Source organism: Rhinichthys klamathensis, unplaced genomic scaffold (assembly GCF_029890125.1).
Source record: "Rhinichthys klamathensis goyatoka isolate OS25496 unplaced genomic scaffold, OSU_Roscu_1.1 h1tg000599l_1, whole genome shotgun sequence".
Taxonomy (NCBI): domain Eukaryota; kingdom Metazoa; phylum Chordata; class Actinopteri; order Cypriniformes; family Leuciscidae; genus Rhinichthys; species Rhinichthys klamathensis.
This window is the reverse complement of record NW_026607054.1, coordinates 859112-885670: the sequence shown is the minus strand read 5'-3', so window position 1 is coordinate 885670 and position 26559 is coordinate 859112. Positions and strand designations below refer to the sequence as shown.

The 26559-nt window shown below is 42.0% G+C and overlaps 2 protein-coding genes across 6 annotated transcripts in view; one reads left to right on the top strand and one right to left on the bottom strand.

Annotated features, from left to right (window-relative positions):
• cacna2d3a (calcium channel, voltage-dependent, alpha 2/delta subunit 3a) overlaps window positions 1–26559 on the top strand; it is a 176678-nt gene that overhangs the window by 108917 nt on the left and 41202 nt on the right. For all 5 annotated transcript variants that reach the window (XM_056240465.1, XM_056240466.1, XM_056240462.1 and 2 more), the window contains 6 exons: window positions 1432–1477; window positions 1578–1672; window positions 1870–1963; window positions 2649–2744; window positions 4771–4892; window positions 11908–11985. In XM_056240465.1, coding sequence (XP_056096440.1) covers window positions 1432–1477; window positions 1578–1672; window positions 1870–1963; window positions 2649–2744; window positions 4771–4892; window positions 11908–11985 — 531 coding nt within the window. The remainder of the gene's footprint in view (window positions 1–1431; window positions 1478–1577; window positions 1673–1869; window positions 1964–2648; window positions 2745–4770; window positions 4893–11907; window positions 11986–26559) is intronic.
• LOC130075712 (leucine-rich repeat and transmembrane domain-containing protein 1) lies at window positions 17556–24676 on the bottom strand. Its single transcript, XM_056240472.1, has 3 exons — window positions 24118–24676; window positions 20085–20678; window positions 17556–18330 (listed from the first exon to the last, which is right to left on the bottom strand). The coding sequence occupies exons 1-3, from the start codon at window positions 24122–24124 to the stop codon at window positions 17852–17854; spliced, it is 1080 nt and encodes a 359-aa protein (XP_056096447.1). The 5' UTR covers window positions 24125–24676; the 3' UTR covers window positions 17556–17851.

Below are 26559 nucleotides of genomic sequence, written 5' to 3'. Positions count from 1 at the left end.
TGCAAGCTTAAGCTGTTATCTCTTGTGTATATACACTTACCAGCCACTTTATTAGGTACATCTGTTTAACTGCTCGTAACACAAATATCTTATCAGCCAATCACATGGCAGAAACTCAATGCATTTAGGCATGTAGACATGGGGCGAATTCCCAACGGCACTTTGGCCTTTGAAAGGCCCTTTGGAAAGGGGACGCCATTTGTAGGTGTTTTCCAAATGAAAGTGAACAGCTGGATCTCTTCACGAAGGGCCGTTTCGAAGGGTACATGCGATGGTCACTTCAAGGAAGTCATTTGATCATTTATGGTCATAAATGCGAATGCTCTGGATTCATTTTAAAGCTAGATGGCTTTAAAATGAGTTTGAGTTAACTTACAAACAGAGCAATTCAAGTTGTTTTGTTTGTGATACATTTTACATACATTACATACATTTTTGTCATGTTATGTTTAAATAAGTTTCATAGGTAAGAAATGTGTTAGGTAATGCACGGTTCAAAGATGAGACTGCACATTTTAAAGTTGAGAACAGAAAAATACACTCTCTCACACACACATATATAACTCATTTTAAAAACGTGGATCGTTTCCAGCACCTTGTTGATCTATAAAGTGGCCGATGAGTGTATTTTGCTGCTGTTCCATAGATCTATGTGAAACGCATGTTAATTGGCTCTGCTTGGCTAGGCCAGCATGGCCGAAAGGTGTAATGCTAGTGTAGCTTGTTGCGTGGCTAATGTGTATCTGCGCCAGTAAAGCCAGGAGCTTATCTAGTATCACCGCTGTCAACTAAAAACGTAAAACTTTGTATGTGTTTCGGCTGATCATTTACATGACAACGGCATTTTGGGGCCTGAAAGACAAACTTTTGAAAACTGAATTCCAAGTGCAAGTTTTAGATTTCCAAATGACTTCTCACTCCTACGAATGGTGCGTGACTGACCATTTACCAGCCATAAACATTGTCAAGTGAATCTGACAACAAAATTGTTTCCTTTTTTAATGATGAACAGCACAATTCATTGTGACTAGCATTAAATGATGCGATTGTTACCCATCAAACATGATCAATCATAAATATTGCAGCTGTTCATCAGCGTGCATTTCATAGTTTATGATTTGATTGCTGATTACTTGTCAAAGTCCTTCTCCCCTCATTAGTATTTCAACATAAACTTTTAAGGCACTAAAAATCAGATACAGAGAGACCGCTCATTTCAGAAGACCACCTCATGCCACTATTCCCCAGGCTTAAGGCTGCGGCCGGGGTTTGAACAACATTCTTATATGACAATCATTCCAGGACTAGGTTTAGATATGATTGTCTGATGGGAATCAGTGTTGCTGATCAAGGATAATGTCCTGTTTGGCTCAATCATGGCATATGAATCTGAAGCACTATTAAGCATGATGGGTGTTCCTTCTGTTTCAGGACTGCATGATTTGGAGCATCCCGATGTTGTATTAGCAGATGAATGGTAAAGTAGTATCTTTTGAGGTTTTATTCAGTGCCTTATTGAAGTGTCTACAGTATGAATGATGTTTGCATGCGTGCAACTGATTGGTTTGACTTTTCAGGACATACTGTAACACAGAGGAACATCCAGAACATCCTTTCCTATCTCAGATCGATGCCATAAAGCTTTATTTTAATGGAGAACCACATCTGAAGTGTGAGCTGAGTGCAAAAGCACACTAACATTTGTTTTGATGACTCCCCTTTGTTTTTGTGTTGTTCAATGTGTATGTATACTTCTTTGAACTAATCTTTGTACTAATGAATGACAGTACAAAATACAATATCTTAAAAATGATCAAATTCCAAGTTCTATTTAGAATTGTGATTAGTATCCTATGATTGTTTTGTTAGGTGATATGGATCTGGTCCAGGAGGTTCTGTTTGATGCCGTGGTCACGGCCCCACTGGAAGCGTACTGGACCAGCCTCGCTCTTAATAAATCAGAGTAAGAACAGCTCAAACTTTCTTAATACACATGCATTTTTGGACTTAATGTACAAAAATATCTTTTTAATCTTTCATTACGATGCAATACATTTTATAGCCTCTGAAACAATTTTCCTTTTCAAATGATGTTAATAAACAAATGAGTATTAACCAAGTGCCAAACAGTTCTTTACTCACTGCCGCTTTTGTAGCCTTTTACCACATTTTGCCAATAAAGTGTGGAATGCCTTATTTTTATCATCCAGTCACATCCTCATTTGTCATATACAGAGAGGTCAACTGGGTTGTGAATGCCATTTCATGTTGACTTTAACTAGAATTTTTGTATAATGCATTATAAAGGTATTCATAATGTACATTAATGCATTATATAATTTCATAAATAATTGTAACCAAAAGTTTAAATAAATTATAATATTGGCAGATTCCTTGTTACATCTGAAATTGGTTGTTTGTCATGCATTATACTTTCTAAAGGTGTGTTATCAATGAATAGATAAGTATTATAATGTATTATACTATAAGGTGCATTACAAAGCATACATATTGCATTAAAATATGTTTATAATGCATTATTTATAATGTTTTTGCCCAAAGTGTTACCGAATCTTCATTTTTGAAATTGTTCCTTATTAAGGTCATTATTCATTATGTGTTTCCCGTGGTTCTCGTTGTTCTGGTAGGAACTCTGATAAAGGGGTGGAGATAGCTTACCTCGGCACTCGAACCGGACTATCACGCATAAACCTTTTCGTGATGCCAGACCAACTGACCAATCAGTAAGTACATCACACTTCCCATGAGTCTATATTACATAGTAAATTCTACACTGATCAATAGTAACTAAGGTGTAATACATGTTTTGAAAGAGACCGTAAATGCCAGTGTTGGTGGAGTAACTAATGAAAAGTAGCAATGCTGCTAACTGAACTACATGTTTTACAGTAGTGTGTCAATGGCTCTGCTGCTTTCAAAACAGTGCAGCTTAAGTTAAGTTCCTTTCGACGCTGTGTCATGGTGTTGACGCTATAGGAATGCCTCCAGTGTGACCGGTGTCGGAAGCACATGTGAAAACATGGCGATTCTATTGGCTGACGGAGGTCAGGTGACAGCCCTACATCATGGAATCCCCCGTTTCTTGAAGCCGCATACCTGTTTTAGTGTGATTGTTTGTCAAATTGTATGTCCTGTTAGGGTTAGGGTTAGACAACACTTCTTTAAAGCTTCCCGTTCAGAGAAAACTTCTTTTTCAAGTGTACTTGAAACTTCTTTTTTTTTTTTTTTTCACTCCCGGCCAGAGATTTGGAAACTTTGGGTCTGGCCTGTGAGGGGTACCAGCTAATAGATTCTAGTTACAATCTCTGGGTCATTCTCTGGGTCAGGGCTAAAACTGTTTTTGAGTGGTCTGAGTGATCAAGTCCCTCAAGGCCAAAATGGACTGACTGGATGGACTGCAAAATTGCTTGGATTAGCATTGTGTTATACAGGCTTCAATGTTCCTCACTCCAGTGACGAGTTCTCATAGTCAGAAAGTAATAAAGCATTGATGCGACTTCTAGTAACTTCTAAAAAGTAACATCTCTACAAACTTTTTAAATTATTTATTATTCGTAACTTTGTAGCTTGGCAAACTACTGGCCATAGCAGCTTCCCCAACACTGGCAACACACTGCTGTTTTTGAGTAATTTGTGTTGCGAGACCATGCTACCCAGAATAAGTCTAGTCTTCCCCGCTCACTATTCATGTCACACCACTAGACTCTGTTTGATTTCGTTGATTTGTTTGTCGTCATGGTAATTCGTTTGATTTCGTCACTGTGATCAGGTGTGTGTGTGTCGTTATCTCCCCCCTATTTTAGTTCAGTTCAGTTTGTGTCTTTGCCGGGTCTCGTGTATGTGTAGTTGTGTTGGATGTACCTCGTTGGAACTACCCTGTTGGAAATTAAAGGGATACTCCACTTTTTTTGGAAATAGGCTCATTTTACAACTCCCCCAGAGTTAAACTGTTGAGTTTTACCGTTTTTGAATCCATTCAGCCGATCTCCGGTTCTGGCGGTACCACTTTTAGCTTAGCTTAGCATACATCATTGAAGTGGACAAGACCATTAGCATTTCTCAAAAAAAAAAAGACCAAAGAGTTTCGATATTTTTCTCATTCCTGCGTAATAATCAAGAAACTTTACTGCCGTACCATGAGAGCAGCAGGCGTAATGATATGACGCAGCGCCTGAAAATAGGCCACCTTCCGTCAACACAACGGAACTATTTTCAGGCGCTGCGTCATATCATTACGCCTGCTGCCCTCATGGTACGGCAGTGAAGTTTCTTGATTATTACGCAGGAATGAGAGTATAGTTCCTAGCCATATCAGCCTAGAAAATCGCAACTTTACATTTTCCGTCGGTCTTAGTGCGCAATGTAACTACAGAAGAGTCAAGTTTTAAATAGGAAAAATATCGAAAATCTTTGGTCATTTTTTTTTGAGAAATGCTAATGGTCTTGTCCACTTCAATGATGTATGCTAAGCTAAGCTAAAAGTGGTACCGCCAGAACCAGAGATCGGCTGAATGGATTCAAAAATGGTAAAACTCAACAGTTTAACTCTGGGGGAGTTGTAAAATGAGCCTATTTCCAAAAAAAGTGGAGTATCCCTTTAAAGCCTGTTAACCTTCTTCATCATCTTCATGATCTTCGTGTTATTCGTGTGTTTAGTCTCTCCCTCACAACCTGTGACAAGTATTAGTTTAGCATCCCTCTTATAACAGCCTGTAATAATGAGGTAATGTGTGTGTTGTGTGTTGTAAGAGACTTCCTCACAGCCGAGGATAAGGAGTTGGTGTTCAGTGCTGATCACTTTCCTCTGTGGTACAAGCGGGCTGCTGAACAGGTGCCTGGCACCTTTATCTACTCCCTGTCATTCAACCAAGGTGATTATACACACAAAACAGGCCGCTTAAATAAAGCGGCAATCCAATCAGTCTGGACCTTTGCATTTATTTACTAAAGTTACTTTATTGCAGCATTTCCAGTCAGAATCACATTTCTAGATCAAAGTTATTGAAATGTGCTGTTTTTCAGAATAACCGCTTACCACATGTCTAGCCTAAATGGCTGCATCTCTGAAAAAATATATAATTGTGTGGACAGACCTTTTCAGATAGCCCTCCATCTCTTCTCCCTCATGCCAAGCATATTGCGCTGCGTGATTAGTGGAGTAGTGAAGTGTGAAATTGTATTCATTGAAAAGATTTTGTCTGCAAGAAATAATGGATTCTTTTTCTATTCATCTTAACTACACACTGTAAATAATGTAATGTGAGTTTACAGTATATATTAATGGAAATCAGTTACTAGTTTTACTGTAATTTTTAGTGGTAGTTCTGCAGTTTATTAAAATTAAATGGGAACTTGATCCACCTTTTTCTGAAAAAGTTCTGATTTTCACTCAAAAGGACTCCAAAAATAATAATAAGATTGGCGCTACAAATAATCCTTGTTTGTCATCTGACTGAATGAGCTGTTCATTTGTTCATGGTTTATGTCAAGGTGTCATAACAAAGACATTTCAAACAATGTCATATTTGCATCAAAAATGTCATAATTGAGCGAATGACAGTTGTCATAAACATGCATAAACCCTCCTTCATATTCATGAGGTGTGTCCTGTCATGATTATGAAGGTGTCATGTCAGTCTTATGCACACCCCTTCAAGTAAAGTGTTACCGAATAATCTAATGCTTGGTATTTTAAAGTGACATTGGTATCTCAAGAATATCTGTGATAAGCTCTTATCAGTCTGCTGTGTTGTGTTTTTATAACTTTACCGATATAGAAAGACACATATTCTCCACTCTTGTGGTCTACTCTCCTTATTTTATGACACATCCCATAAATAACTGACTGGAATACATTGGAGTGAATCTCTCGTTTTCTTTCCAAATCCTCATTCATGGCTCTTTTCCATTGTTTTCACACGGGTGCTTTAAAACATAATTTTCTCACCTTTTTCAATTTTAATCCATATCAGTAGTGTTTACTGAAATGCTTCTAATGCAGGGAAATATATATTTGTTTTCTGTCAAAAGGACAATCAATTTTCCAGGTAATGATGGAACATTTTCAATTCATGCAACATAAAAGTATGGTAAATAATATAGATATTACTACAGCAATATTTGACACATCAGTAATATAGCGAGTAAATTCCCTTTGGAATTGGAACTTCAATGCTGCGTCTGAAATTGCCATCAGTGTGACCGCTGTTTGAAGCATGTGTAACAAACACGCTTATTCATTGGCTGACAACAGTCCATGACATCACCAGCAGATCGCCGTGAGTATAAAATGCCTGTAATACACGTCATCAGCTTTTTTGTCTTCAGGATCCACTTGTTTGTATGCATGTGTAAGATAAAAGCTGGGTGCGCTTATTGTGTTGCATTAGCAGTAAGCTCTGTTAAGCTTGTTATAAGATAGTGTTTGCATGCAGCACGTTCGGCTCTTGAGGGAACAGGAGGCACCCATGGCGATGTATTCGAGGTAGGTAGAAGGTTCTGTTATTGCTTGATTCTCTCTCGATACCCTATACTTTGTTTACCTCCCTCCTCAACTACTGTTGGGTTTTGAAGTAGGGATGTGTGCTCCACTTTGGATGGGTGCTCTACTATAGCCCTGGTTCGACAATGCTAACAAGTAGAGAAAGTTTGCCTGCGGAGGGTCCCTCCATGTTATCTGTCGCATACTATGGTCTAGTGCTAAAAGAATAAGATGAACCACTAGCTATGGCGGGTCTTAGGTAGACTGGCTTGACCCGAGGCCGGGTATGAGCTGCTCTCCCCCAGTTACATTAGGATCGTTAAGTATACCCTAGGCTTCCCTCTGGCTTCCTTGGAGCTAGTGGCAAAAAGCAGTCTGCTTTTCTCATGTCTGGGACATATCTCCATTTTGGATGGCCCTAAGGGTTGATGCAAGGAGAATGAAGTTATGGAAGGACGTATAGATTCCCTCTTGTTTGCCTCCCTCCCCCAACTGTTGTTGGGTCTTGAAGTTGGGATATAGCTCTCCTTTGGAAGAGCTCACTACTATGTCCCTGGTTGGACAATGCTAGCAAGAAAGCCTGCCGGCATCCCTCCTTGTTATCTGTCACATACTATGGTCTGGGGCAAAAAGCAAAGACGAAGCTCTGGCTATAGCAGGGCTTAGGTAGAATGCCTTTACTCAAGGTAGGATTGAGCTGCTCTCCCCCAGTTGCATTGGGGTCTTTAAGTAGAGCCTAACCTCCCCTGCGGTTCCTTTGGGGTTTTTAGAGCCTGGGTGACGAGAGTTTCTGGACAAACTGCATATATGTCCTGCTCTTGTTTGCCTTATTTTCATGAGCAAGAGCAAAGATGTAGACTCCCGCTTGGAGGAGCGGCAACATCAGGGGTTTTAGCCTAGAGGGGTAATTACTGAGGTGTTTTGCACCTTGGATGCTCTTAAGGACACCCATAAGGGTTGAGTAGGGTGAGTGGTAGGGTTCCAGAGTTTAGGTGAACCTCTCCTGACTTATTGCATGTCCTGCACAAGGTGAGTGTTATTTTAGAAAGCATCACCTTAAATGCCATGACGCGAAACCCCTCGTGGAAGAAGAACGCCGTCATGTTTACAACTGTGGGAATGAGCTCATCAGGATCAACCGAAGGCTGGATTTTCAAAAATATGTGAAGTTCACGGCACCATTGTTGTATTAAACTTGTACAACGTTCTTGAATGAATAATTTATTAGATGTATGCCGGTCTTTATAATTATCATGATTCGTGTTACTTGATCTAGCCTATAACGCACAATAGGCGATATGTTAGTACGCACCGCTGCTCAGATTCAGATTGCTATTGCCGCTTCCATAGACATCAGTGTGTATTTTACAACTATACATGTTTTTTTGCTAATACTTGTGTATTTAAATGTCTCAAACCTAAAATAAACACTGAATAGTTGTGATATATGAGAGCGCTGAGCGTCTGTCTCTGGCTCAGCGCCAGCCAGCGCGTGAACGCAGATTTGAATTTAGAAGTTGATGATCACGTGAACTGAGCGGTCTAATCACACCGGTGTGAACAATCGTACGCGTCAAAGGGTTAACTAGCGATCACATGGGGTGATGATGCTTGCGTCCATTTCGGAGCAAATACTTCAACCGACAGCTGAGGTGTTTAAGGGGCACCGAAATCTGCGTTCTGATTCGGTCCGGTTCCATATCGGTTACTTGGGTATCGGTTCCATATCGGTTACTTGGGTATCGGTTCCATATCGGTTACTTGGGTATCGGTTTCCATATCGGTTACTTGGGTACTGGTTCCATATCGGTTACTTGGGTACTGGTTCCATATCGGTTACTTGGGTATCGGTTTCCATATCGGTTACTTGGGTATCGGTTCCATATCGGTTACTTGGGTATCGGTTCCATATCGGTTACTTGGGTATCGGTTTCCATATCGGTTACTTGGGTATCGGTTCCATATCGGTTACTTGGGTACTGGTTCCATATCGGTTACTTGGGTACTGGTTCCATATCGGTTACTTGGGTATCGGTTTCCATATCGGTTACTTGGGTACTGGTTCCATATCGGTTACTTGGGTACCGGTTCCATATCGGTTACTTGGGTACCGGTTCCATATCGGTTACTTGTGTATCGGTTCCATATCGGTTACTTGTGTATCGGTTCCATATCGGTTACTTGGGTACCGGTTCCATATCGGTTACTTGGGTACCGGTTCCATATCGGTTACTTGGGTACCGGTTCCATATCGGTTACTTGGGTATCGGTTCCATATCGGTTACTTGGGTACCGGTTCCATATCGGTAACTTGGTTACCGGTTCCATATCGGTTACTTGGGTACCGGTTCCATATCGGTTACTTGGGTATCGGTTCCATATCGGTTACTTGGGTATCGGTTCCATATCGGTTACTTGGGTATCGGTTCCATATCGGTTACTTGGGTATCGGTTCCATATCGGTACTGGGTTTCGGTGCCCAACCCTACTTCTGATGAAGTTGAGGGTTGCGTTCTCCTCCTGGAAGTAGTGGTAATATCTAAGGTCTGAGTTGAAACTCTCCCTTTGGTCGGCTACTCCTAAGGGCTTTGCCAATGTAGAAGAAGCTGACATATCTGAGCCATTTTCTTCGAGCTCTCGGGCCTTATACGGCTGATGCCCGTCCTGCAAACAGAGAGGAAGGTTGTAAAGGCCAAGTCTTCCCTTGCTATAGAGCATAGTTTCGGGTATCTTCTCCTACTATTGGAAGATATGAGCTTAGGAAGTGGCGCCACTATACAATCTATACGAGTCGATGAGGGTTGATGCTCTGACTGAAGAAATCTGTAGAGTCGATATGCTAAGCCATAATGTTTGTGCATATTCACAGCTTAAGTGAGGCCGTCATTCCCTCCGCATGGCGTATTGGGTATAGCGACGATATCAGATGCCGCATTGCAGTTCCACTTCGAAAGGGAACGTGTAGGTTACGTATGTAACACGGTTCCCTGAAAATTGCGATGCCTAGGGCTTGCCAGCACATCTCCATCAGACAGAAGAGCTGATGACGTGCCTTTACACTCGTGTGCTCTGCCTGTGACACAGGGACTGTTGTCAGACAATGAATCGTCATGTTTGTTACACACGCTTCAGACGCCGTGGATGCCGTACCCCTTCTCAGGGAACTGAGCTGCATTAATAACATAGATGTCTCCTTTCGATGTTCGATGGTTGAAGGGTAAAGAGAAAATTGTCACCGCACTATACCCTGTTTTTGCGAATACTTATTATTATATAGATAAAACCTTTAACAGTTTAATGGAAGTAACCCCATAATTCACGCAAAGCATCATGGGGCATAAAAAAAAGTTGGATACAGTGAATATGAGCAGGAAATGACTGTAATGTGTCAGCATTGTGTTTTGAGTCTCAGTAATGATCTGTGTCTGCATTCGGGTCAGAAGTTCATATTTGCCCCTTGGAATTGATTTCTGTCACTGTTATGTTCAGTTAATTTAATTTTTTACCATGGACTTCTAGTTTGTTTTCACTTGCCATATGTGTTCCTTTGTTTAGATTCCCGCCATTTTTCAGTTTCTATGGTTACTGTTAATAGTTAGTTTGGTTCAGCTGTGTTCACCTCGTTATCCTTAGTATACAAGTTCCTGTGTGTTCCCTTTGAGTGTGTCCCGCCTGGTTGATGCATGTGTGTGTGTGAACAGCATATGTAATGTGTGTATGAACAGCATATGTGTGTGTGAACAGCATATGTGTGTATGAACAGCATATGTGTGTGTGAACACTTTGGCCTGTTTGGATCGTTACTAGTAAACTTTTGTGTTGTAACTTAATTCTTCTGTTTCCGTCGGTCTGCCTGCACACACGCCATACAAGTTCTCCTTAGTAAAGGCAACATTTAGGTGTGTGTTGTCTTTAATGTCAAATACTTAAATGTAACCAATTACTTCAATCGATCTAATACTATGGACTATACCAATAAAATCACATCAACAAAAGCCATCTTTACACGGCAAAGGTGAAACAAGGGCAAAGTTTATTCACACAGACTGATTAATGCTTCTCAAAGTACCATACATTTATTTACACGACAATTGCATGAAATAACTTTAAATAAAAAATACAGCCCATATGCAATATTATGACAAAAATAACATTGATGATTGTTGCTCTTGATATTATAATAATGATAATTAAAGTTGATTCATTGAATACATAAATTGTGTTTGGGGAAACATCACGACACATTCTGCACAGACAAAACAAACTAAGAACAATTATTGGATTTGTTTATTGCTTTTTACGCATTAGAAAATCAGATCGCTATTCAGGCCGGGAATAAATGATATACAGAAAGTGACAAACAGCGTTCCCTTCATCACTGAAGCAGTGCACGGCGTATGTCTAGCTACTAATCTCTTTATTCACTGAACAAAACTCCAGCATTTTTAGTGGATTTCTTTATCACTGATGACTAAACGCCTCTGATTGGCCAATGCATTCATAAGCTCAACAGAAATGTGTGTGTGATTGGTTATAATGCACAACCTCTAACACAGCAATACACACTTCTAATTTATTTTTGCATTTCACTTCGATTTTTTTTGCAATAGTCTGTAATGTTTGTACACATGAATTGTCCATAGCACTGTTCTTAGGTTCCCAGAATACACTGTGCTATGAGTTTCACTTGCATTAAAATGTTTGTTTTTAATGCGGGATGATTCGAAAACCTAATAAAACTTCCGCACTGCAATGATCTGACATTGATCATGAGATGAGACTACAGTACAGTACAGGGATAGAGGGATAGAGGGATTCTCCACAGCTTTGTGTAAAACACTTAAAATCTCTTCAGTTTTATTGACACAAACCGGGAGAACAGAGACGAGGAGAAAATGGGGAGGGATGTAATCTAACTTTCCCATTCACTTCTACAAAGAAGAAACATTTATAAACGGACATTAGGCACTATAAATCTGTGAAAGTAAAAATGTTAATTAAAAAAAAACATTTGTTTAAAAGTTCCAACTTGTTGGCTCTTTTATAATACAGTTTATCAAAGTGTAGTTGATTGAGGTTAAAGTTATGTTTAATTATTCTTATTTTAATAATTTGACAAAATAATTGGATGAACAAAAACTAACAATGTTACTCCTAACCCGGCAGTGCCGGGGTGACGACAGCACTTTAATGGTTAACTAACAGTTTAATGATGATGTACGTCTAGAAACTACTTTAATTTGTAGCAGAAAATGATATGAAATCTTCAGATAAACAGCACACATAATAACGCAGTGGCCCATTAGAGCAGAAAGGGTCACCGCTCTCTGTTCTGCACTGATGTGTGTGTGTGTGTGTGTGTGTGTGTGTGTGTGTGTGTGTGTGTGTGTGTGTGTGTGTTTCAGCGTCTGAGAACAAGAGTGTGGTGTACGCCAGCGGCACCATTCCTCTGCTGGACGAGAGAGAGTCGCCCATCGCTGCAGGTACAGCACACACACACCTCGCCATCGCTGCAGGTACAGCACACACACACCTCGCCATCGCTGCAGGTACAGCACACACACACCTCGCCATCGCTGCAGGTACAGCACACACACACCTCGCCATCGCTGCAGGTACAGCACACACACACCTCGCCATCGCTGCAGGTACAGCACACACACACCTCGCCATCGCTGCAGGTACAGCACACACACACCTCGCCATCGCTGCAGGTACAGCACACACACACCTCGCCATCGCTGCAGGTACAGCACACACACACCTCGCCATCGCTGCAGGTACAGCACACACACACCTCGCCATCGCTGCAGGTACAGCACACACACACCTCGCCATCGCTGCAGGTACAGCACACACACACCTCGCCATCGCTGCAGGTACAGCACACACACACCTCGCCATCGCTGCAGGTACAGCACACACACACCTCGCCATCGCTGCAGGTACAGCACACACACACCTCGCCATCGCTGCAGGTACAGCACACACACACCTCGCCATCGCTGCAGGTACAGCACACACACACCTCGCCATCGCTGCAGGTACAGCACACACACACCTCGCCATCGCTGCAGGTACAGCACACACACACCATCGCTGCAGGTACAGCACACACACACCTTCGCTGCAGGTACAGCACACACACACCTCGCCATCGCTGCAGGTACAGCACACACACATCTCGCCATCGCTACAGGCACAGCACACACACACCTCGCCATCGCTGCAGGTACAGCACACACACACCTTCGCTGCAGGTACAGCACACACACACCTTCGCTGCAGGTACAGCACACACACACCTCCCCATCGCTACAGGTACAGCACACACACACCTTCGCTGCAGGTACAGCACACACACACCTCGCCATCGCTGCAGGTACAGCACACACACACCTCGCCATCGCTGCAGGTACAGCACACACACACCTCGCCATCGCTGCAGGTACAGCACACACACATCTCGCCATCGCTACAGGCACAGCACACACACACCTCGCCATCGCTGCAGGTACAGCACACACACACCTTCGCTGCAGGTACAGCACACACACACCTCGCCATCGCTGCAGGTACAGCACACACACACCTCGCCATCGCTGCAGGTACAGCACACACACACCTCGCCATCGCTGCAGGTACAGCACACACACACCTCGCCATCGCTGCAGGTACAGCACACACACACCTTCGCTGCAGGTACAGCACACACACACCTCGCCATCGCTACAGGTACAGCACACACACACCTCGCCATCGCTGCAGGTACAGCACACACACACCTTCGCTGCAGGTACAGCACACACACACCTCGCCATCGCTGCAGGTACAGCACACACACACCTCGCCATCGCTGCAGGTACAGCACACACACATCTCGCCATCGCTACAGGCACAGCACACACACACCTCGCCATCGCTGCAGGTACAGCACACACACACCTTCGCTGCAGGTACAGCACACACACACCTCGCCATCGCTGCAGGTACAGCACACACACACCTTCGCTGCAGGTACAGCACACACACACCTCGCCATCGCTGCAGGTACAGCACACACACACCTCGCCATCGCTGCAGGTACAGCACACACACACCTCGCCATCGCTGCAGGTACAGCACACACACACCTCGCCATCGCTGCAGGTACAGCACACACACACCTTCGCTGCAGGTACAGCACACACACACCTTCGCTGCAGGTACAGCACACACACACCTCGCATACACATCACGGCTGATCTTAGAGAACGCTACTCGTCGGTCGCTGTGTTTCTGTGCTCTGCAAGCGCTCACGGAGGGTTAAACACATGAGCAGAGAGAGAGACGCTAGACAAAAGGGAAATAGAATAACGCAGAGAGAAAGATGTCTGTTTGAACATAAGCCTGGAGGAGCACTACACACACACACACACACACACACACACACGCTCATGCACAAGTGATTCATGTTATAACTGACAGAGAAATGAAGAGGAACAGACAGATTTTCACCCTCTGCTGCTCATGATTCAGTGTTTTGCTGGAGCGTACACACACACACACACACACACACACACATGACTAAAATCATGTTCTATAAAGTATTTCATGCTGTTTATTGTATAGATTTTAAATTCTATGTATCTTATACTTTATGCTTATGCTGCAATACCAAGCTCTAGTAAATATAAATTTAACACAGAAATATTACAACATGTTTCCACACGAGCACAAACGTACACATTTACCACAGATATTTGACTAAACGAACGTTCTGGCTCAGTGACTGTTGGTTGATTTGATTTGAACAGAATAATAATTGAAAGCACATGTTGTTTCTCAGTTTCACGTGCTCATGATAGCACACACACACACACACACACACACACACACTAATGCAGCCTGACATGCTGATGACAGAACGCTCTTGTATAACTGGGACATTTGTATGCGTGTGTGTCCTTCATGTGCTTAAAGGCCACTTTACAGGATTTCCATCTATAATCAAAACTGATTTCAATTGCTTGACATTAAATTAATATGTATTCAGATTCTGCTGGTTTGTGGGTATGGAGTGCAAATGCGCCACTTTCCCTTCACTTGTTCATTTGAAATGGTCCTACAGTGTGACTGATGATTTTTAAAGTATGAATATTCAATGTACTCTCCGTTTAAAACACATGTATTATCATAAGAACTGTTTTATGATGATATAAAAGAATGAGCACACTAGCATGTATATCACACACTGCAGGACATGTCAGCTTTCCCAACGTATATCACGTCAACTAACCAATTATTGCTCGGCTATGTGTGCAGATGTTATATAACACAGATCATCCATTCATATGCAAGTTTATATAATCTTGGATATTCCAGCATTTCCCAAGAGCTCAGAATCTCTTTAGGTTTGTATCTGAATATTTACAGTGAGGCTTATACAATATACTTATATAACACATTAAGACACTGATATCAGGATCTGCCTACATGACCATATTATTAACTGATAAGGCAATACATTTAATAAATTATGCAGAAGACTGTAAATGAAACATTTCAAACTGGTATAGTTTGTATGTAAATAATAAGTCATTTCTGTGCCATCACAGCTATTAAAAAACCCAAAGTCGACATATTATATTTAAAATAAAAAAATTAAACTCTTCTTTTAACTGCATGTATAGAAGTATGATGTATAGAAGTGTTCACGTAAATCTTTGGCCTAACTAAAGCTCTGAGGAATTGACAATATTCATTACAGTGTAAAGCGCAGTGGAGCAACTCTTCGTTTTGAACATTACGATAGAGACCAGAGACCGGACGAGGGCAGAGAACTGAACGGGCTTCATTACGCCGCTCAATATGACAGTGTTTCTTTCTTCCAGTGTGTTTGTGGCCTTTTCACATTACTAATCACAACTGTGTGTTTCAACTAGTCCACGGGTCAGTAACCTATGGTACACGTGCAACAGCTTTGACTAAGATATTCGACTAAGTAAACCCAGAAAGCAATTTTGCATTTAAAAGGCGTCCAAACACAGCCTGACGTCTAGGCTAAAACAAGGCAACATTTGGGCTGTCAGTGAACATTTAATTGACGTTTAACCCTCTGGGTTCCTTCGGCCCAAATGGACCTGAAGCATTTACATTTTTTTTTTTTTTAAATCATAGCTTTATCGGAATGGTCCGAAATTTGGTGACTTTGTTGGTACTTGGCATATGAACACCCAAAAAAATCGGGGACAGGATTTGAATAGTCTTAGTGGTTGTAAAAAAAATAGTCACACTCAGGACCTTCGGGTCCAAATGGACCCGCATAGGAAATGAATGGAAAATTGGCAAAAATGTGAAAATACAGAGTTATTTTGTGCGTACAATCTACAAATCAGCCACGATCCAGAAAAAAAGCACACAACAGTGAAGGGGTGAATCTATAAAACATCAAGAGTGCAAAACAGACACATCCACGCACACACACACAAACACACTTTTATACACATACACACTAATAAATTCAGATTACATATGGGGTTTGAATTTTTAAAATGCTTAGTTTGTCCTCCAGATGGCATCCATCTCATTTCAAAAATTGCTTTCATGAGGCCTAGGCTTGACTCGAAAATGAAATACAGCTTTAAAAAAAATAAAAAAAAATACATATTTTTTTTAAAATTACTATTATATTCAATGGGGGAAAATGGGTCATAATTATTGCATTAATATTAATTATAAATCATTTTTATTTTTGAAATTATCTCAAAACACCAAAAAAGAAAAGAAAAAATATTATAAAAAACAAGTAAAAAAAAAAAAGATGATTTTTTTAAATAAATATTAATCCCACCCTTCCGGCCCATTTGGACCCGAAGGTCCTGAGTGTGACTCTGAAATGAAGGACCCCAGAGGGTTAACCATCGCCCAAGAATAGACTAGTCCTCAATTAGATAATATGTAAAATAAATGAAACCAAACGTCTTGTAATAACTGTTGACTTTGCTTACATGACGGAATATCATACATCTTGCAAGTTATTTTGGCAATAATGACATGTAACCAAATTCAAGGTTATTTTGGCCAGAAGTGTGTTACTCATAGCCGGACTATATCGGGTCTATAGTTAATCTACTCATAGCCGGACTATATCGGGTCTATAGTTAACCTACTCATAGCCGGACTATATCGGGTCTATAGTTAACCTACTCATAGCCGGACTATATCGGGTTTATAGTTAACCTAGACGGAGAAATGACGGCTATTGCATGCTGGGTAAAGAGTCCTGTTAAACACAGCGACGGTGATGTGTAGTGCGGTTCAGGGAAACAGACATTGGAAATCTGTTATTCAAAGTAAATTTAAACCTGAAAACAAACTAACTTTTTTGTTTTGACAAATGTAAAAAAAAAAATTATGGAAAATTACTTTTTCTAATAATACGCAAATAAGCAAGATTGTGATTGATCAAGTAATGTTCGATCATCAGGTTTCAATAGTAAAGTGTGTTAATCTTTCAATTAAGCCGTTATGAACTTTTAAAACATGTCTGTGTCATGTTTTTCATGACAAAAAGGTTGCCGACCCCTGAAATGAAAAAGAACCCAAAAAAATATGAATGAGACCGTGTGACGGGAAACGGCATTTGTTCACCTTCAAACCAGTGAAATCTGTTGTGGCAACTGGGAAGGGCTGTGAAGTTGCTACTATATTGTGGTATATTGTTGCACGATTAAAAGCGGAATGCTGGCAAGATGGGCTTTCTATAAAACATGGTTGGCTATGCAGTTGAAATGAGTATTTTAAACTGGTTCTACATGACTAAAGAAAACTGTGGCGTTCCCTTTCACCAAAAACGTCGGGAAACTTCAGAACCCATAATGCACTGGGGGAAATATAATCTGCCTTGAAGCTGTCGAAAGACGAAAAAAATGGGGATATCTGAGTGCAGGTAACATGGAGAAAAAGCACACATTGTTAATTTACGTACACTACAGACACTGTAACAATACACAGCTTAAACAACATGACATGTAGTCTCGTAATGTATGTTCGCTTGGATTGACTTCTGCCTTTTTGCCAGAAGTATCACCTATTGTTTTGACTCTAGAAATGTGTGCGTTTGCCTGAAAAATACAGTTCTTCTAGCCTGATTGAAGCTAAAGAAGAAGCATATGCCATCTTGATCATCCGTCTTGCCCCTTTAGGTAGGAGCCGTATTTGCATATCTAGAGAAATAGCTGCCCGGGGACATCGCCAATACGGTGCCGAGTGCACTCGCCTCAAAGGAACTTAGATACACAACCGAGTGTGGATACCGTGGAGTGTATCCTTCATGTGTATTTGTGCTTCGTGTGCATGATCTTCGCATCACTCGAGCGGTTCCTTCTTCTCCTCTCTTTCAATGTTTTTCCGCTCTTCTACTACACCCGCTTCTTTGGCTTTCTGCTTCAGCTCTCTTTGATACTTGGCGTTGATTGCTGCATACGCACACCCGTACACAGCTGCCGCCAACATCATCAAGCACACGATGCCACACACCACTCCTGTGATGACCACGGTGGCGATGGCGTGCCGGTAGTTGGCAGGCCGGGGTCTTTGCTTGGGCTCACACTCGGGCAGAATCCCCTCTCCCGGCGGGCTGAAGTCGCTCCCGGACGGGGCTCGAGGGCTCGGGTGAAGCGGTCCGCTGAGCGTGCGGTGCTTGCCGTCCAGGTAGTGGATGTTGGCGAACAGGTAGCTGTAGCTGGTGATCATGCAGGAGTGGAAAAGCTCGTAGGGAATGTGCCGGAGGTCTCGCTCCAGCATGAGCTGAGGCTGGACGCACGTGATGCTGTCCACCACTCCACCTAAGAAAACAAAGAGATGATAATGGTGGAGAATGCGGGTCATCTTCACTATGTGTAAAGCTCAGGGCTGCTAAGCAGAACATCCCTGTGAGGAGCGAGCCGTGAGCTATCGACACTGGACAAGACAGTGTAGGCTTGAGTGGAATTTTCCCTGTAATATATTCATGTTCAAAATTAATTTCCACCAGTCCAGTCGTGAGCTAATAAGTACATACATGATTTGATTATGTGTGATGCTTGTTTTAAAGAGAAAAGGTTTATTTGTAGAATCATTGCCAGTAATTATATAAATGTATAGAGCTCTGCTTATTGCATAAATTTTTTTTCCAATTGTTTTAATGACTGAAGATGTAAATGTTTGTGCGTCGTTTTGCGTGATTAGTATTGTGCCCTGCCGAGGGAGTACGAACCAGGGTTGGATATTAATGGAGGCTTGGGCCAAGCAAATTGAACAAAAATGCCCCCAAAATTCAAGATAAGGGTTCAAATGGAGGGATTATTGTCATAATTTTGCTGCCGTACCCAGATGTTTAGTTTTATAATTTATACATTTATGTTGGCTATTACATTGAACATTATGCAATTGCTGTGTAAATACATGTACGCCACCGGTGAGCAGCATGAAATATACTGTGTGAATAAATAATTTACTTTAGGTTTACTCTGAGGTTGATATATAAAAAAATGAGCTTTCAGTAAGATTTTGATTAGGCGCAGTACCAAACATTTCCACTAGATGAAATTCCCATTCGTTTCCAATGCGATTATTTTTTACCATGAAGAATACAAGTATCTCTATTTTTTCAGGACCATTGAACCTTTTTGAATCATGTCAATGATATTTTTTGTGTTCACATAGCAAGTGCTAAAACCTTCGCCAAGTTTTGTAAATACGTTTTGTTGGTAAATACGGTCAATTGGTTAAGTATTTAACTTAAAAGACAAGATACTCTTAATAAAGTAATTATAAAAACTGCCCTTACAAAGATATATAAAAAAAATGTCCCTGGAATCAGTTCCAGGGGCAAATATTAAGCCTTATATTAAGTAAATTTCTGACCCTAATATTTACGCAATAAATAAGAGCAAAACCCGGACAGGGTGATCAGGACTCTGATGTGAAGCAGCTTCAGGCTGTCGAAAGGCCAAAAGTACAAAACTCACAACTGACCTGATGCAAATAAAAATACATAAAGGCTTTTTCTTACTGACTAACCTAAACAAACCATGTTCAGCAAAAATAAATAAATGAGTAAATAAACTGCAGGCCACCCCATGCTCCTAGCAATAGCAGTTCAAAAGAGACTGATGCAAAAACTTGTTCCATGGTCTGTTGACTAAAGGGCAAATCCATGAAGCTCTAACAGGTGTGGCTCAAGTCCGGAGCAGCTGCATTAAACTGTGTGTCAGATGATCTACCAATCCCATTGTGAGATACGCCAAGCAATTAACTCATCCACACCTACCTAAAAAAGAATCGCACTTGCTGAGTGCAAAACAGGGCGCTCAAGATAAACCTCACAAAGAGTATAACATTAGCTTTATTTTCTGTGATAGGAAATCAGAAATTATTCTGACTTTTTAGCGTGGGTTGACAATTTAGGGTGGAATACTATTAGGTGAAAATTTTAGCACAATGTAGAAAGATTCTTACCTGAATTAATTTCAAAGACGGGACATTTAGCTATGTTTGATTGTTTTTGTTTTGTTATTTTGAAATGAAGACTCTATTGTGGATTTGAGGGTTTAGTTACCTTTGAAAGCAAACATCTCCAACCATAGTTTGAGTCCTATCATATGACAGTCACATCTCCAAGGATTGCCCTTCAGTTGCAGAACTTTCAGATTTCCCAGAGCCTCCAGGTGTATACGGTCCAGCTTAGTCAGCCGATTGTAATGGAGAGACAGATGGGTAAGATAGTGGAAACTATCAGCAAGAGCTCCAGGTAGTCCACTGATGGTGTTATAGGACAGGTCCAATATGGTTAGATTTCTTACTGAAACCAGAAGACGCCGGTCCAGTTCCCGGATAGAGTTATTGGCCAGGCTGAGGACCTTCAAGCTTCTGAGTCCCAGAAGGGCACTGGTGGAAAGCATTGTGATTGAATTGTTGGCCAGGTCCAGAATTTGAAGTTGTGGCGTCTCTCGAAAGGACATGGAGCCCAGGCCTCGGAGACGGTTGTTTTGGAGATACAGCTCCAGGGTGTCTTGATTGAGTTGACGTGGAACATCATAAAGTCCTCGTCCCCGGCAGTCCACCACTTTGGTGTGAGTGTCACACAAGCACTCCTTGGGGCAAGAGGAGGCTGTCTGGAGTAATAACAGGCTGGATAATGCAAAGACCACACCTGGTGAAGACATAGAGAAATGGGCCGAGTTACCATTGCATTCATTTGGCCTCACACAAATAGTATATTAACTACGATGACACAATCATCATAGATCAGGGGTGCCCAATCCTGCTCCTGGCGATCGACTGTCCTGCACAGTTCATCTCCAACCCTAATCAAACACACCTGCCTTTAATTTTCAAGTGATCCTGCCGTGCTCTGAAGACCTTAATTGGTTGCTTCAGGTGTGTTTGATTAGGGTTGGAGATGAACTGTGCAGGACAGTCGATCGCCAGGAGCAGGATTGGGCACCCCTGTCATAGATAAACCAGTCAAAAGTAGTCTCTAACAATTCAAATTAAAAAACTAAATGACCCAATGCGTTCTGCTACCCGTTGTTCTTTATATAGCTAGTAACCTATAGTGTACTATGTAGTCTGGTTTTCAAGCACTTGTAATCTGGATTTGGTCGTCTATGATATATGTAAAGTTGGATATATACCTGCTTTACCTGCATATATACCCTCACGTAAAACAATATATAATATATAGCAAAGTTTGGCTTCGTGATTGTTTATATCATTGCAAAATGTAAACTATATTATTGCACAGCTCTCTATATAAAGTTTCATATATAAGTATATCCAGCTTTACTGCATACATACATGCAATATTTCTCAACTGCTTGATTGTTTATTGTAATAATATTTTAGACATGGATAGTATGTGATTGCATGTCATAATAGGTCGAGGTAAGAGCAAGGTTTATTTATATAGCACATTTGCAACAACACGAATGCTGACCAAAGTCCTGCACATCAGACATAATGCAAAATATGACCAAATAATAACATAACTCAGAAAGTTTCCATTCAAGATTTTGTTTCACATTGAGAGACTGGTTTGTGACAGGAGACTTGAATGATGCATGCAATATTTAGATTGCTTCTCATCACATTCACCTGTCCATAGCTCCTTGGTCAAAAACCATGCTGAGACCAGTCAGAAGGAGTCTTCCTTTAGGATAGAGCTTAATTTGCTCCCAATGACAGCTTCGCCTCTCAGGCGAGCACGGTCTGGGCGTTTTTGCCACTGTTTCAGTCAAACCTTAGGTTGATGCGTTGTCTTTTTCAGTGGCTCTTTCTGGGCCCACTCCCTGTTACTTGTATCACACGACGAGACCCACATGAATTCAATGTCCCTCATTTATGTGGCACTGTGTAACTGTGGCTCGAGTTTGAGGGAAGAAACTGTTTTACCAAGAGTTCGCCTTGCTCCAAGTGTTCCTGTGCAGTTGACATGACAGATGCGTCTTTGACAAGCTTGGGCTCCTGTGCGACTGACATTGAGGCATAAGCCTCATGGCACATACATTGCCAGGAACTTTTGGCTATGTTCTTTGGTCTCAAGGCTTTTCACGCAGGGATTTCACATATTGACCAAGCGGCAACCTTCCTTTCTCTCTTGAATCCAACACTGAAGTGACTTCAACTGCAGTTCATCCACTGGCCACTAGAGGCCGGCTGCAGAAGAGATTCAATCCCATAGACCCGCATGTTAATATGCCCAACTTTACAGCAGAAAAAAAGATGTTTACAGTCTAGTACCAAAAGTAGTTTTGGTCTATATAGCTAATTTTGCTCTTCACTAAAACTGAGGAGGGGTGAATTTTTTTCATAACTCATCTGTTTAAATTATATTAAGCCTTAAAGTTCTGCATAATTAAGGGCGTGTACACTTGAGTGACAGGTGGATTGCCTCTGATGTCACTGCTAGCCGTTTGTCTGTTAGCGTCACGTCACCTCAGCTAATCCGCCTCGCTGCCCATTTTCGTTTATCCGGGAGCGACGCTGCCAAGATGGCGACTCTGGCTCTTCAGAAACACTACGGGTGACGTCACGGACACTACGCCCATACTTTTTTACAGTCTATGATACTGAGATGGGCTGATATAGCCAGGCACCAGTCACTGGGAGGTGTGGTGTGTGCCGGGAATGGAGGCTCCATCTTCATCCCAATCTAAAAAGAAAGAGTAAATCTTGTTGATTGCGCAGATGTGGCCCAATCTGCTGTAGTTTCCAAACTTGGTACCCTACTGACCCTGCTCTCGCAGGCTTGCGGGATGATGAGGTGCAAGCTCAATGTGTGGCTCACAATTGAGAGTACCTCTGTAATTTCCACAATGGCGCATGCACAGATCTCCTGTTCCATCAAGAGTGTTCAGAAACAGTTCTATCTATATCCAGGCTCAAAGTCTATGTTGAGGCAGTGGCAGCCGGTCATAAGGCTAGGTCCATTTCGACCAGCACACTTCCCAGTTGGGCTGTAGATCCCACACACAAAGGGCAATGGGCCAACCAGCTATTTGCTTGTTGTAGAGTCTGCTCAAAGCGATTGGATGTTTTCAAACAAAGTCGTGTTGGGTTGTGAAGGCCTTTGATAGCTCGAGGCAAACTCCACAAGAAGTATGGAGCGCTCCGGCACGTCTAAAGGTGTATCCTTGGGGACATTTGCTTGCCTCTCGTATGCTTTTGCCAGAGTTAACTCTCTGGATGATTCCCCCCGAGTTCTTTATCTGAGAAAGGATTGTTTCATTGCACTACATATATAAGTTACATACTGTAGAACATATTTTAATAACTTAAAGTAAATAACACTATAGGGATGTTACCAATCAAATAAATTAAGCATCAACAAAATCCCTCTTTACGCTGCAGAGCTGCATCTGGAGTGGACTTTAAATGCATTTCCTCAGACTTTTAAATGCAGCTCAGAGGTGGAAGGAGGGCGTTTACACTACAATTACAAGTGCATAAACAATGTTTTGAAAATAATGTTTAAAAAAAAAATAGAAATATGAAATTTTGGAAAAAATCAAATGATATGCACTCTGTATACAAACTTTGGCAGCAGTGGTGTCTCTCCAACAATGCTGGGATGTAAGACATCTGAGTCCGTGTTTGTCAAGCACCACAGCGAGACGTCGGTGGACAGTTTGCTCTGTTTGCGCACTTTAATCTTGTGTTCTGCTGCCCTTCTTACACAGATAGAAGCAGTGTTTGGACTGGATCTGTTTTCTAACCTGAAGGGTTGCTAAATTAAAGGCACAGACGTCAGACTAATGAGAACAGGGATGTCTTCCCTCCATATTTTCAACCATGTTGAATGTTTATTTTTGTAGTTTGAAAAGCAAATTAGGAGCCTCTTAAAATGTTAAATGTTGATGGGCTCAAATGGAAAAGTAAAGGAACTAAATGTACAGTAATACCGCATTATCGATTTGACTTCACTGGCTTTATAACTGAATCGACTTTGCTTTATACTTTATGAATTTCACATCAACATTACTGAACTGAATTGAATCATCATTGAACTGAATATTGACACTGAATAGACCAGTAACTCGAAGATCACCGGCCGTTTAATGTTTGAGTTTATCGCTGTGGCGTGAGCTCACCTGTCATGGTTTCTAGCGGTTCCTCCGGTCAGCGTGTCCAGGGTTAGTCCAGCATGTCTGATCAGAGTAAAGCTCACAATCCCAGAAATAAGAACTTGTGTTACTGGACGACAGTCATTTTCTTCTCCTGTGCCTCTTTCTATCTCTCTTTCGTTCTCTGTGTATGTGCATGTATGCCAGAACCGTCATGTTTTGCTTGGTATCATCTTCACATCTATTGCCTCATACATAACCACACTCACATAAAAACACACTCTCATTGTCAAGGGCCGCTCTCTCTCTCTCTCTCTCTCTCTCTCGCTCACACACGCGCACACACACACGCACACACACAATGTTCTGTTGAACTACTCTGACATCACTGAGTGTCCGCAGGCAGAGAACTGGCAGAGCGTGCCCTAGCATTTCTCTCGTTTCCTCACACACACACACACACACACGCGCGCGCACATGCCTGAAGCTCCTTCACCAGCTCACGCGGTGTTGCTCACATGCACACTGCCTTCAGAAAGCACTGACCTCCTTTGCATTTCCAAACGCTATGCGATGGGCATTATCCTTGAGAAGCATCACAGCCTTCAGTGTGTGTGCTCTTCACTCGCTGTTTCAACTGAAGAACACACACTCTGGTCTAAAGAGCTCAACTGATGATCGTTTCACATCACTCTTGTGTTTGTATGATCACACACACACACACGGGCCCCAAACATTCAAGTTAACCAGAAAACTAACAGCAGAACATCACTGGCCAGTGTGGAACCTCACGACAGCCCGGCGAATAAAAATGCTGTATGATTTACATTGAAACTAAGTTCACTCAGAACTTGCTAGTAAATTTCATAAATAATTACTTGCTTTAATTTACAGATGGATATTTATATAGAGATTGATTGGTATTTTATTTTAGGTTCCCTGCTTTGTAAATCTCTCTCTCACTCCTTTTCAAACTGACCTTTCCACTTCACACACACACACACACACACACACACACTCTAAACTACACTTGATCTGTCTGATATAAGCTCTGGTGTATTTATAGATATCACTGTAGAGGCAGATCTGACAACATTTGTGCTATTACTGTTACATTGACATTTGCATTAGTTGTGCAAGTGGAAATTGTGTGTGTGTGTGTGTGTGTGTGTGTGTGTGTGTGTGTGTGTGCGTGTGTGTGTGTGTGTGTGCGTGTGTGTGCGTGTGTGTCAGCGTCTCTGCGTGTGTGTGTCTGCGTCTCTGCGTGTGTGTGTGTGTGTGTGCGTGTGTGTCTTGTCTGCGTCTCTGCGTGTGTGTGTGTGTCTGTGTGTGTGTGTGTGTGTGTGTGTGAGACTGCTCTCCTTATGGAGAATCTTACACTCATGTTTTGAACGTGATAATGACTAAAACACATGGGCCATTTTGAAGGAGTCAGGAATTGAATTGAATGTATTTTATAATGTTACCTGAGGTCTACTATAAATGCTGTTCGGTCGAAGGCTTGATTTTGCCAATGCATAAACAGAAATAAATACTTTGCAACAGAATGGCTGCCTTCGCGAGTCCTTGCATAACAAAACCATCATATATGACAGATCCGGCTTCAGAATGAACATGTTTACTTGAGTTTGAGTTGGGCTTGTTCTCTTGAGCTGGAGCGGGGCTTTAGTGACTGTGGAGGGAATCAGGAAAAGCAGCTGATTGAAGACAGGACCTGCGGGCGTCTGCTAGAGAGATGAAGACAACTTTCACCTCATCATGATAGAACAAAGAATGGCTTCAGCAAAGAAAGATGAGTGTCTCAGCCATGACCCCTTTAAAGGGCACTTCTTATACAAAGTCCACTTTTACAATGTGTGTTGGCAGTGTGTGAACACAATCACCCTACAATGATAAAAATCCACCCTCTCCTTTTATTTTAATAAATAAAAAGCTTGGGAAGGCTGTCGAGGCTGACCTGTCAGTCAAAACCATGGTGGTCTCTGTGACTGCACAGCTCACTGCTGGTCTGAAGAAGATCGACCAAAGCCCTCTAGCTGGCAGGTTTAAGGTCTGTTCACCCTGTTCCATCGCCTCATGTGGCCCTGAAAGCTGTGTGACATCCCCTCTCAGCAGTCCTGAAGATGGATGCTAAGGCAAACAATTACATCCGGAAGTGGCTAGGCCTTCCCCGATGCCTGTCAAGGGCAGCTCTATTCGGAAGGAACAGCTTGAGACTTCTGCTGAAAACCATCAGCTTGGGCTATAAACTGGAGAAGGTGAGATTGCTGTTCGAACTAAAAGATTCACCTGGCCCAGTGGTACAGAGTGCCAAAGTCCAAGTCAGAACAGGAATAAGATGGGACTCATCACATAAGGCCATAACCCGACTAAAACACCAGGAGGTCGTAGGGGCGGTGCAATATGGCACGGCAGGTTTTGGATGGCGAACACCACCCAAGCCATGGTCCAAAGCCTCAAGGGAGGAAA

Excerpts from the sequence above, each read along its gene's own strand:
- LOC130075712 (XM_056240472.1), bottom strand. Across the intron at positions 18,331-20,084 it reads GGAGATGTTTGCTTTCAAAG|GTGGAGTGGTGGACAGCATC; the intron begins GTAACTAAACCC and ends TTGTTTTCTTAG.